We start from the raw sequence: 12,621 nt of genomic DNA on the forward strand, positions 1-12,621 counted from the left end.
ATATAGCCGTGAAGCCGCACCATACGGTGACACGTTCACCATACAGAGGAACTGCATGAACAGTGACTGGATGTGAAGATCCCCACACTCGGCGATTCTGTGTGTTCACCTCACCCGTCAGAGAAAAATGAGCTTCGTCTGTTCATAGGATGGTCCAGGGCCAGCCCTCGTCGACGTCAGTCCTTTCAAGAAAGTGCAGAGCGAAGTCAACACGTCGTTGTGCGTCCTGTGATGCAAGCTACTGTACGGTATAGATCTTGTACGGATACCGTTTGAGAATTGTTCCAAACACCATCCGTACAATGGACCGCGGAATGTTCAACTGTCGTGACACAGTATGCGCACTGCCTGACGATCAGGAATCGCGCCCAGCGTTGTCTGCCATAACAACAGCGATCTCATCAACCACCTGTGTTGCAAACGGTCGTGAGTCACTTCCCGGAGCGACACCCAATACTCCAATTGATTGGAACTTCATCATGCTCCGCACAGCAGGTGAAGAAAGAGGACCCTTCCTTAATCCTTTCAGCCAGCGGTATTCTGGAAATGCAGCAGCAGCATTATTATTGTTTTGATAATAGAGCTTCACCAGTAATACTCTGCTCCATTTGTCTAAGCTCCTACTGATACGCTAACAAGTGCACTGCGACTGGTAAGGTGTGTGAAACTATGAGTTACGATGACTGATCACGGCATTGGTGGCAATAGTTGGAACTGGACGGTGGCGCTGTGACGCATGGAAATCATGCAGCCCATACTCTGGACATTAATACTACCAAGTTCGATACGCGTACGGTAACTAGCTTCCGTGTTATAACTTGTTAAATAGGGAAAGTTTAATTATGACCACGCGGTCCTCTAGCACTCAGCCATTCTCTGTTAATAAAGTTCCTTCAACAATAGTATATAAATAACTGTTATATGGACCAATAATGCTTTATGATGAATCTAGAGCCATTTCCGTTATGCTACTACGTAAAGATCGCCAACCATTTGGAAGCATCTGCAGGCAATAGTTTTCAGCTGACGTTGCTTAAAAAATAAGGTGTTGAGAAATTTAAACGCCGTAAATCGGTACATCTGATGCAATCCTAACAAAAATAATGTACTGCTCTGTCTCATTTGCAGGATTACTCCAAAGAGGCAGTTGCTCATGTACAGAAGTATTTAATGAAAAACGAGGTTCCTGTTAATTTATTTGAGGTAAGTATTTACTTAAGAATTTAATTTGTTTGAAAATTTTTCCGTGTAATATTCATTAGAAGCTCTACGACATTTATTTTCTTTTCCTTACAGCCATACATAGAAGAAATCTTTAACCATCTACGAGGTGAACCCTTCAAGAAGTTTTTAGAAAGGTAACCTTCTAGTCAAGTTATTTTCGATACCACACGTAAATTATTGAAGGCTGCAAAATATTTTCTTGTAAGTCAACTAATCGGCCGGTTAGATAATTACCTTCTCGAACTATTTGTGGCACAACCTGACTAAAAGAAGGGATCGCTCGAAAGGACACATTGACATAAAGGGAACGTCAGTTTGGTAATTGATGGAGGTGTGTGGTGGGGGGGAGGGTGGGGGCGAAAATTGTAGGGAGACGAGAGTTCAAATTGATGTACGTCGCAGTAGTTATGTAGAGATGAAGTGCGTTGTGCAGGAGAGAATACGGGGGTGGGGATAAAAATATAGAAACATCGAAAACACATTATCTTGACTAAACGGATTAGGAATTCCGTTGACATTCAAGACAGCTTCCAGTCGTCTCGGAATGGATAAATACAGGTCCTACATGTTTTTGGAGGGGTTGTTATACCATTCTTCTTGGAAATTATTGGCAAATTCCGGTAACGACGATAAAGATGGGTAGCAATTACTCAGCCTTCTTTCCGAAGTAGAGCACAAAGGCACAATAATACGGAGATCTGGTAACTGTGGTGTCCGGGGAAGGTACGACAATTTATTTATCCCCGTGCTCAAAAAAATCCAGCCTTGGACGATGCGAGTTGTGTGAACAGAGGTATTGTCGTCTTGGAACACTGGATCACCGTTGTATAACAAACAATGTACCATGAGATTGACATGTTGAGCCAGAATGGTCACATATCCTTGGCAGTATTGCGATCTTCCACATTACCATGGAGACCTTGGAGTACCATGATATGGCTGTGCAAATCACCACCGATCCTGCCATGTTTCACTTTTGGGACGTAAGCTTGGTCAGAAGTTGGAAGCAGTATGAAACAACGCTCATCCGACCAAGTCACTTTCTTTCATCGCTCCATAGTCGAAGATTAAGAGGAGAAGAAGGTAAAATTAATCAAAGATGAAATTTTTCGCCACCAGTTAGTTCTCTAGCATGTCCGTAATATTATCGACCATTTTCAGAATTCAATTCGTGCTACAAATGTTGTAAAAGCAATCTTGTTTCAACCAACGCGCAGCCTACGCCCCCATTTCTACGCGAATCTGTCCATGTTTGCGGTATTTTATTATTTCCCGCTACTAGAGACGACATCTGTGGAGTATAGAAGGCTGTGAGCCTATTAACGATTCGATTAGTTACGATTTATAAAAGAAATGCACACACAGTGGGACACACAATCTAAACGAAAGCTTTAACAACCTCATTTGGAAGAGACACCCAAAGAGAAAATTTTGCTTGTCTCATATTGTCAAAATTTTCTTGTGCGATGCTTGTCTAGTGTTCAGTTATGGTAACACTGGAAGAATCATGACCCTTACGAGACTAGGATTTGCGCAGGTTGCTTCTCTGAAAACCTACTGAAGAAGATTGATGATACGCGTGTTGCTGGTTCTGAAATGCCAGTGAAGGATATCGCCAAAAGGGCGCGACATAACGTTCAGACTAGAAGAAAACAACTACGTGAAGACGAAAAAGACCAAATGCATGGTTAGGACCAATGTTAACGGAGCCGCGTGACCGCTACGGTCACAGGTTCGAATCCTGCCGCGGTTATGGATGTGTGTGATGTCCTTAGGTTAGTTAGGTTTAAGTAGTTCTAAGTTCTAGGGGACTGATGACCTCAGATGTTAAGTCCCATAGTGCTCAGAGCCATTTGAACCAGTGTCTAAGGAAAACCATTCCAGATAAAAAGGTGAAATTTGCTACTGGTGTATATAACTGTTCGTGGCACAAAGTTCTTCAAAGTGTGTAACTGTAAAATTTATTGACATTATTGTGAAATAAAAATTGCTAAGGAAAAAAGAAAAATGCCAGAGTTCCAAGACTGATATTAAAAAACTGGTACACAGATTTGTTTGTCTGATTATTAGGTTGCAGCGTAAGTTCGTCGCGTTTTCTTTTCTTTTTATGTATTCTGATTGCCATGGGTTTATTTATCGATTGCAATTTTTTATTGGTAGTTCAGTGTTGCCATTTGATTTTTCGTATTGTCATCTTGTCATCTGGAGCTAGGGAGTGAAGCTGTGAATGCTAGAAAATGGAGTCCCAAGAGGAGAAATCTGAACGTTTCCGACATTTTCTTCTGTTTGAGTTCAGCAGCGGAGGCAGCTACAAACATGTGCGCCGTGTACGGAGATAATGCCGTTGGACAGAGCACGACAAGAAAATGTATTTCTTGTTTTAAGGAATATCATTTTGACATTAGCGACACTCTATGTTTAGGAAGGCCTACGGTGATTGATGAAGATCGTTTAAATGTTTTAAACCACAATGATCCACGTCAGCGTACTGGAGAACCGGCAAATGCGATGAACTGTGATCATTCCACCATCGTGCGACATTTGCATGCAGTGGAGAAGGTTCAAAAATCGGGTCTACGGGTACACAGCATGGTGCCAAGAGCACGAAAATCAGCGGGTGCCCATATGTGCGTCTTTGCTTATACGTCATCAGTTGGCTCGTGAATAACGCCGACCATTCCTATCCTGTATCGTTACTACTGGTGACGAAAAATGGTGTCTTTATGCTAACATAAGGAAAAGAAAGGAGCGGATGTGCCCAAACAAATAGCGACACCCTTTACAAAGACCTGCGCGCATCCACAAAAGATTATGTTATGCATCTGGTGGAACAGCGACAGTGTGTTGTACTATGAATTACTTCCTCGAGGTGTAACCGTCACTGCTGACATTTATTGTCAACAACTGAGACGTCTTGCAGGCACAATCGAAGAACAACAACCAGGAAGACTGCATGAAGCGATGGTTACAACATGATAACCCCCGCCCGCTTTCTGCTTGACACAAAAAACGCCATACGGGAGTTGGGTTGGGAAGTCAGTCCGCACCCACTTCATTCAACTAATTTTGCGCCCTCAGATTTTCATCTTTTGCGCTATGTATCGAACGTCCTTCAAGGAACTTCGTTTCCGGATGGAAATGCGCTCCAAACGGGGCTCGACGAGTTCTTCGCTTCAAAACCACGTGATTTCTTAAGTCGCGGATTCGAAAAGTTACCACTGCGTTGGCATACTGTTATGAATAGTGAACGAGAATATATTATTGATGACGAAAGTGTCTGTTACGTGTATCTATTGTGCTACGAGCATAATGCGCCAACCTAATACTAAGAATATCCTACCACATTTTGAAATTAATAGGCAAAGTAACCTTTGAGAGTTCCTCTTGTGGCGGTACGTGTTCTAAAAGTGTCCATCAACGTCTGGATCAAAATATTTGACAAAAAATAGAAAAATTTCAGATCATAGGTAATAACGTAATGCCAACAACGTAACGTGCAAATTTTGATTCAATTATCTCTCAAACAGTAAATTTTATGTAATCTTATATGTACACATGTACTGTCTCATACATGGAATTTTGGAATTCAACATGCCGCGCAATTCCATGATTATGAGGCTCCCGTCGTGTTGTTTTGGTGCTGACAAAGTTGGCGAGTGCGACGTCCAGTACTACAGTAATTTTTGCAGCTGTCGACCTCTTATTTTTCCTCACAATCCTCTTCAGTGAGCGCTCGTCACAATCATTCAGCACACGTTTTCTTCCGCGTTGTGACATTGCGCATGGTGTTTTTCCTCTTTCCCTGTACGCCTATCTTGGGTACGCAAGCGCCTACCATGAGCTCAAACACTTCGCTCACGTTCTAATTCAGTTAGCTCCGACATAATGCAGTCATCACTACAGAGCACTGTTCTGACCACAATTGACACCTGCAACCGCCTGAGGACATTGGACATTGCAACAGCAGCAGCAATCCGTTACGGATTGTTTCCGCTCTTTACCAACTTTAACTACGAAACAATACAGTGCGTTGTAGCAATATAGCACCGGCATCTTTTGGTTAGTAGGCAATGCGAATGCGGTGTTGATTCTAGTGTGCTGCCTGCCTGCCTTGCGAGGAGGAGGCCGGGTTTCTTCACCCCGCACCGTTCCATCTTCGCAGCACTGTTTCAGTACGTGGTGATCGCCACCTCTCCTGCGAAAGGTGCCAATTTGTATTGTGCGTATAACAACAAGCAGAGGTCGCATTTACATAGAAGGAATAATTCCTGGACATTCCAGTGTTTTGCGCATCAGTCCCTAAGGGAAACAACACTCAAATCGGCAAAGAACACCAGTGTTCACTAGTTATGTTAACCGCGGAAAATATAGGTAGGGGATGGAGCGTCTCTTTCGAAATGTGGTGGTGTTCCATGTCGGCACCAATGACGACTGTCGCCCGAGTTCTGAGGCCATCCTCAGCTCTTGCTGGACTGTGGCTGAAATGGTGAAGGCGTGCCTGACAAAAGAGGTGACACACCCAGAAGACATGGTCGGATGTCAATGTAATGTCGTACACGTATGCATCATCGACAGTCATGTAGATGACGAGGGTTACAATTCTCTGTGACTCGTAGACTGGCCACCAGAGTCCATTAGTTTTGTTCGTGTGTAGTGTTTGTTACCGGGCGTGGTAGGATGGTACACTCCTGGAAATGGAAAAAAGAACACATTGACACCGGTGTGTCGGACCCACCATACTTGCTCCGGACACTGCGAGAGGGCTGTACAAGCAATGATCACACGCACGGCACAGCGGACACACCAGGAACCGCGGTGTTGGCCGTCGAATGGCGCTAGCTGCGCAGCATTTGTGCACCGCCGCCGTCAGTGTCAGCCAGTTTGCCGTGGCATACGGAGCTCCGTCGCAGTCTTTAACACTGGTAGCATGCCGCGACAGCGTGGACGTGAACCGTATGTGCAGTTGACGGACTTTGAGCGAGGGCGTATAGTGGGCATGCGGGAGGCCGGGTGGACGTACCGCCGAATTGCTCAACACGTGGGGCGTGAGGTCTCCACAGTACATCGATGTTGTCGCCAGTGGTCGGCGGAAGGTGCACGTGCCCGTCGACCTGGGACCGGACCGCAGCGACGCACGCATGCACGCCAAGACCGTAGGATCCTACGCAGTGCCGTAGGGGACCGCACCGCCACTTCCCCGCAAATTAGGGACACTGTTGCTCCTGGGGTATCGCCGAGGACCATTCGCAACCGTCTCCATGCAGCTGGGCTACGGTCCCGCACACCGTTAGGCCGTCTTCTGCTCACGCCCCAACATCGTGCAGCCCGCCTCCAGTGGTGTCGCGACAGGTGTGAATGGAGGGACGAATGGAGACGTGTCGTCTTCAGCGATGAGAGTCGCTTCTGCCTTGGTGCCAATGATGGTCGTATGCGTGTTTGGCGCCGTGCAGGTGAGCGCCACAATCAGGACTGCATACGACCGAGGCACACAGGGCCAACACCCGGCATCATGGTGTGGGGAGCGATCTCCTACACTGGCCGTACACCACTGGTGATCGTCGAGGGGACACTGAATAGTGCACGGTACATCCAAACCGTCATCGAACCCATCATTCTACCATTCCTAGACCGACAAGGGAACTTGCTGTTCCAACAGGACAATGCACGTCCGCATGTATCCCGTGCCACCCAACGTGCTCTAGAAGGTGTAAGTCAACTACCCTGGCCAGCAAGATCTCCGGATCTGTCCCCCATTGAGCATGTTTGGGACTGGATGAAGCGTCGTCTCACGCGGTCTGCACGTCCAGCACGAACGCTGGTCCAACTGAGGCGCCAGGTGGAAATGGCATGGCAAGCCGTTCCACAGGACTACATCCAGCATCTCTACGATCGTCTCCATGGGAGAATAGCAGCCTGCATTGCTGCGAAAGGTGGATATACACTGTACTAGTGCCGACATTGTGCATGCTCTGTTGCCTGTGTCTATGTGCCTGTGGTTCTGTCAGTGTGATCATGTGATGTATCTGACCCCAGGAATGTGTCAATAAAGTTTCCCCTTCCTGGGGCAATGAATTCACGGTGTTCTTATTTCAATTTCCAGGAGTGTATATAAGGAACATGAATAGCGTCAGCTGTCCAGTTATCACTATGAAGGACACGGAGGTGCTGTGTACTCGTTTGAGGCAGCGTTATCAGCACTTGTCAGAGTTCGAAAGGGGCCTCATTGGTGTCTCCAGATTTGTGGGGCATTCTGATGTGACAGTGGCCTAGTGTTGGACACATGGCGATGTGAGGGCAGGAATATCTCAAGGTACCGCTCGACCACGTCTGGCCACAACAAGGAAGGATAAGCGTATAGTGCACCAAGCACCTACAAATCCGTGCGTGCCATCCGACAAGATGTAGCAGACTCCCTAGCAGCAGTCGGACTAGGGAATTAGCATCCCACGCGTAGGCTGCTGTTAACACCATAACACAAACGCCTGTGTTTGGATGGACTGATGATGACTCTCACTGTCTTCAGCGATGAACTGACGTTCTGCACTATCCCAGGTGATCATCATCGGCGAGTATGGCCATGACCTAGGAGAGAAGTCCCATTGTTCCATAAGTTTGGAGAAGCACAGCGGTGTTACTCCAAGCGTCATTATGTGTGGAGTCATTGAGTGTGACTTCAGGTAGCGGCTAGTAGTGTTCGAAGGAACCCTGAAGGCACAACGCTACATCACGGACATACTGTGTCGTCGTGTTACCTCTCAAGTGACAGTATTGTGGTTTCATTTTTCCACGGGACAGTGTTCTTCCACACATTGCACGTGTCTCTGTGAACTGTTTGTGTGATGCTGAGATAACTCCCTTGGCCAGCAAGGTCCCAGATCCGTCCCTAGTAGAACGTGCGTGGGACCAGCTCTGGCGTCAACTCTGCCCCTGTGCCAGTGTCCGGCATGTGGCAACGTCGAAAGCTTCGAGAGGTCGAAACATCTCTGACATTCCAGGGAGAAAATCTTTGGGGAGAAATAGCAGCCGCGCGGGATTGGCCGAGCGGTCTGAGGCGCTGCAGTAATGGACTGTGCGGCTGGTCCCGGCGGAGGTTCGAGTCCTCCCTCGGGCATGGGTGTGTGTGTGTTTGTCCTGAGGATAATTTAGGTTAAGTAGTGTGTAAGCTTAGGGACTGATGACCTTAGCAGTTAAGTCCCATAAAATTTCACACACATTTGAACATTTGAGAAATAGCAGAAACTTGCAGTGCGCTCTTGACGTTGTAACGGTGTGGAAGCTCTGTAAATTCGCTCTATGCAATAAAACGATTCGTGCATAACCGTGTCTTACATGATTCGACAGCGGTCTTAGTTCCCTACTTCCACAGTACATCAGTGGTCAGTTACACCAGTTGTGGGCCGGCTTGCTTCAGGGGAGGATACCATGGGTCCGATAAGTTGGCTCATACTACCGAATTCTTTGTAAATTTGACTCGATAGTGTAATCACTGAAATGACGTTACATAGCCTCTCACCTCGTGGAAGTTTTATTTAAACAAGAAGCTCTTTTGATACTGCAGCAATCTCGGTTTCAGATTTCTTGACGCGTGTAGTACGATAGAGAATTGTATGGCTCCCTTAACAGATCAGGGATGTAATACTAGCGACACCCTGTGAGGTACAGTACACTGCAGAGCGAAAAGTGGATCTCCTGAATTTGCAATGGGGAATATTAATGTCGTTGCCGGACAGAAAAAGAAATTGTAAACCTAAGAAACTGGAAAATTTAAATTTCAGATTAATTTCTTTTGGATCGTAGCAGCGGTAGCAGGAGTGGGCGATTGGCGCCAAACTTTGTAGGACTAACGGACGTTTATTAGTCATGGGGCAGTGTAGAGCACGCAGTCTCCACCCGTGCTTTTTAAAAACATGGTGACGGCTTGACACACACACAACGTCAGTTTCAGCGCCGCTAATCGGGTCCCGTCGCTACGCGCAATCAATGTCTGTTTGAAATTATGAAAGGACTGGTTCGGCTTTGAGGGAAAAGACTAGCAGCTATGCTGTGCGAGTTGCCACATAAAGGAGACTGCGCTTCGCAAAATCGACAGCATTTGATTTCATGCACAGTGGAAAATTCAGGTCTTTACAATGTATTTTGAACGTAAAGTTCTGTAATTTTTTTTTATCTCAAATGTTCCCGTTTCTAGTTGCCGCCGTTCTCGGCATTCCGGGTAAGACCCCAGAATTATTCTCCCTTATTAATGGCAGAAACTTGCACGCAACAGTTGCAATAAGGTTCATTAAAACCAGAAGTCAACTGCAGGAATAGTCTGAATTACTAATGGACCACATGACAGTACCGGACAGATAAGTGACAAAAGTCATGACTTACTCCTAGTATTTCGTCGGACCTCCTTTCGCCGTGATAGTGCAGCAACTCGACGTGGCGTGGACTCGAGTCGTTCCAAGTCCCCTGCAGAAGCAGTGACCCATGCTGCCTCTATCGCCGTATATAACTGCCGGTGCAGGATTTTGTGGACTAACTGACCTCTCGATTATTTCCCATAAAGAGGTCACAGCATCGATGACCTCAGCCGTAAATAGAAATATTAAAAAAAGTAGGAAGATTTTTCTGTTTAGCAAAAGCGACAAAAAGCAGATTTCATAGTGCTTGACAGCTCAACACAAAAGTGTTACCTGAAGTACAGATAGTGTTGAGGATCAGCGGACAAAGTTCAAAACCATCGTACAATATGCATTAGATGAGTACGTGCCAAGCAAGATCGTAAGAGATGGAAAAGAGCCACCGTGGTAAAACAACCGAGTTAGAAAACTGCTGCGAAAGCAAAGGGAACTTCACAGCAAACATAAACATAGCCAAAGCCTTGCAGACAAACAAAAATTACACGAAGCGAAATGTAGTGTGAGGAGGGCTATGCGAGAGGCGTTCAAAGAATTCGAAAGTAAAGTTCTATGTACTGACTTGGCAGAAAATCCTAAGAAATTTTGGTCTTATGTCAAAGCGGTAGATGGATCAAAACAAAATGTCCAGACACTCTGTGACCAATATGGTACTGAAACAGAGGATGACAGACTAAAGGCCGAAATACTAAATGTCTTTTTCCAAAGCTGTTTCACAGAGGAAGACTGCACTGTAGCTCCTTCTCTAGATTGTCGCACAGATGACAAAATGGTAGGTATCGAAATAGATGACAGTGATAGAAAAACAATTAAAATCGCTCAAAAGAGGAAAGGCCGCTAGACCCCTTCTTGCAGCGGTGTACCGTAGGTCTCTAGAAGAGCGTAGCGTTCCAAAAGATTGGAAAAGGGTGCAGGTCATCCCAGTTTCCAAGAAGGGACGTCAAACAGATGTGCAGAACTGTATCTCTAACGTCCATCAATTGTAGAATTATGGAACACGTATTATGTTAGAGTATAATGACTTTTCTGGAGACTAGAAATCTACTCTGTAGGAATCTGCATGGGTTTCGAAAAAGACGATCGTGTGAAACCCAGCTCGTCCACGAGACTCAGAGAGCCATAGACACGGGTTCCCAGACAGATGCCGTGTTTCTTGACTTCCGCAAGGCGTTTGATACAGTCCCCCACAGTCATTTAATTAACAAAGTAAGAGCATATGGACTATCAGACCAATTTTGTAATTGGATTGAAGAGTCCCTAGATAACGGAACGCAGCATGTCATTCTCAATGGAGAGAAGTCTTCCGAAGTAAGAGTGATTTCAGGTGTGCCGCAGGGGAGTGTCGTAGGATCGTTGCTATTCACAATATATGTAAATGACCTTGTGGATAACATCGGAAGTTCACTGAAGCTTTTTGCGGGTGATGCTGTAGCATATCGAGAGGTTGTAACAATGGAAAATTGTACTGAAATGCAGGAGGATCTGCAACTAATTGACGCATGGTGCAGGGAATGGCAATTGAATCTCAATGTAGACAAGTTTAGTGTGCTGTGAATACATAGAAAGAAAGATACTTTATCATTTAGCTACAATATAGCAGGTCAGCAACTGGAAGCAGTTCATTCTATAAATTATCTGGGAGTAGGCATTTGGAGTGATTTCAAATGGAATGACCGTATAAAATTGATCATCGGTAAAGCAGATGCCAGACTGAGATTCATTGGAAGAATCCTAAGGAAATGCAGTCCGAAAACAAAGGAAGCAAGTTACAGTACACTTGTTCACCCACTGCCCACTGCCACGCACCGTCAGGTGGCTTGCAGAGTATGGATGTCGATGTAGAAAGTTGGATGGGATTCATGTCGGGTAATCTGAGTGGCCAAATCACTCGCTTCAGTTGTCCAGAATGTTCTTAAAACTAATTGTGAACAACAGTGGCCTGGTGACATGACGCATTGTCATCCATAAAAATTCCATTGTTTAATGGCTTCACATTGCCTCCAACTAGCCGAACATAACAATTTACAGTCAATGATCAGTTCAGTTGGACCAGAGGACGCAGGCCGTTCCGTGTAAAGACAGTCCACATCATTATGGCGCCACCATCAGCTTCCACAGTGCCAGAAATCGGGACTTATCTGACAAGGCCACAGTTTTCCAGTAGTCTAGGGTCCAACCGATACGGTCTGAGGTCAGGAGAGGCTCTGCAGGCGATGTCGTGCTGTTAGCAAACGCACTTGGTTGGTCGTCAGCTGCCACCGCCCATTAAAGACAAATTTCGCCACACTGTCCTAACGGATACGTTCGTCGTATATCCTACATTAATTTCTGCTGCTGTTTCATGCAGTGTCGCTTGTATGTTAGCACTGGCAACTCTGGCCATTCATTAATCGCCAGTTGCGACTGTGGTCTTCGTGGTGTGAGGTAATGCCGGAAACTTGGTAGACATGTAGACTTTGGAATGTTGAATTCCCTGACGATTTCCGACATGGAATGTCCCATACGTCTGGCTCCAACTACCTTTCCGCTTTCGAGGTTTACTAATTCCTGTCGTGCGGCCATAGTCATGTCAGTCAGAAAAGCTTTCCGCATGAATCACCTGAGTACACATGACCGCGCCGCCAATGAACTGCCCTTTTGTACCTTATGTATGCAATGCTACCGCCGTCTGTGTATGTGCATGTCACTATCCGCTGACTTCTGCTGTCACTTCAGTGTGTGCTGTGAAGAACTCGCTTTTGTTATAATGCCATAAATACATAAGCAGAGTGTGGGATAATCTGGATGAGGGCAAGTGACAGAGCTGGGCCCAATTTAGTAATCAGGTTTTTCTACCAACCTCCAACATAGAATATTGAAATGATAAAACGCTTCGGATAAAATTGGGAAAGTATCGCACATAAATTCCCAGATTTTGACATAAGTGGTAGGCCTAGATTTTAATCTTTTGGCTACAGACGGGGAGACATCCATTTACAACAGGAGTTTGTGTCGG

General features: G+C 45.8%; 1 protein-coding gene across 1 annotated transcript in view; it reads left to right on the plus strand.

Annotated features, from left to right (window-relative positions):
* Positions 1 to 12,621, plus strand: part of LOC124784259 (G protein-coupled receptor kinase 1) — a 1,113,962-nt gene that overhangs the window by 1,052,364 nt on the left and 48,977 nt on the right. The window contains exons 5-6 of the mRNA XM_047254087.1: positions 1,129 to 1,203; positions 1,297 to 1,358. Coding sequence (XP_047110043.1) covers positions 1,129 to 1,203; positions 1,297 to 1,358 — 137 coding nt within the window. The remainder of the gene's footprint in view (positions 1 to 1,128; positions 1,204 to 1,296; positions 1,359 to 12,621) is intronic.

This window comes from Schistocerca piceifrons, chromosome 1 (assembly GCF_021461385.2).
Source record: "Schistocerca piceifrons isolate TAMUIC-IGC-003096 chromosome 1, iqSchPice1.1, whole genome shotgun sequence".
NCBI classification, from domain to species: Eukaryota; Metazoa; Arthropoda; class Insecta; order Orthoptera; family Acrididae; genus Schistocerca; species Schistocerca piceifrons.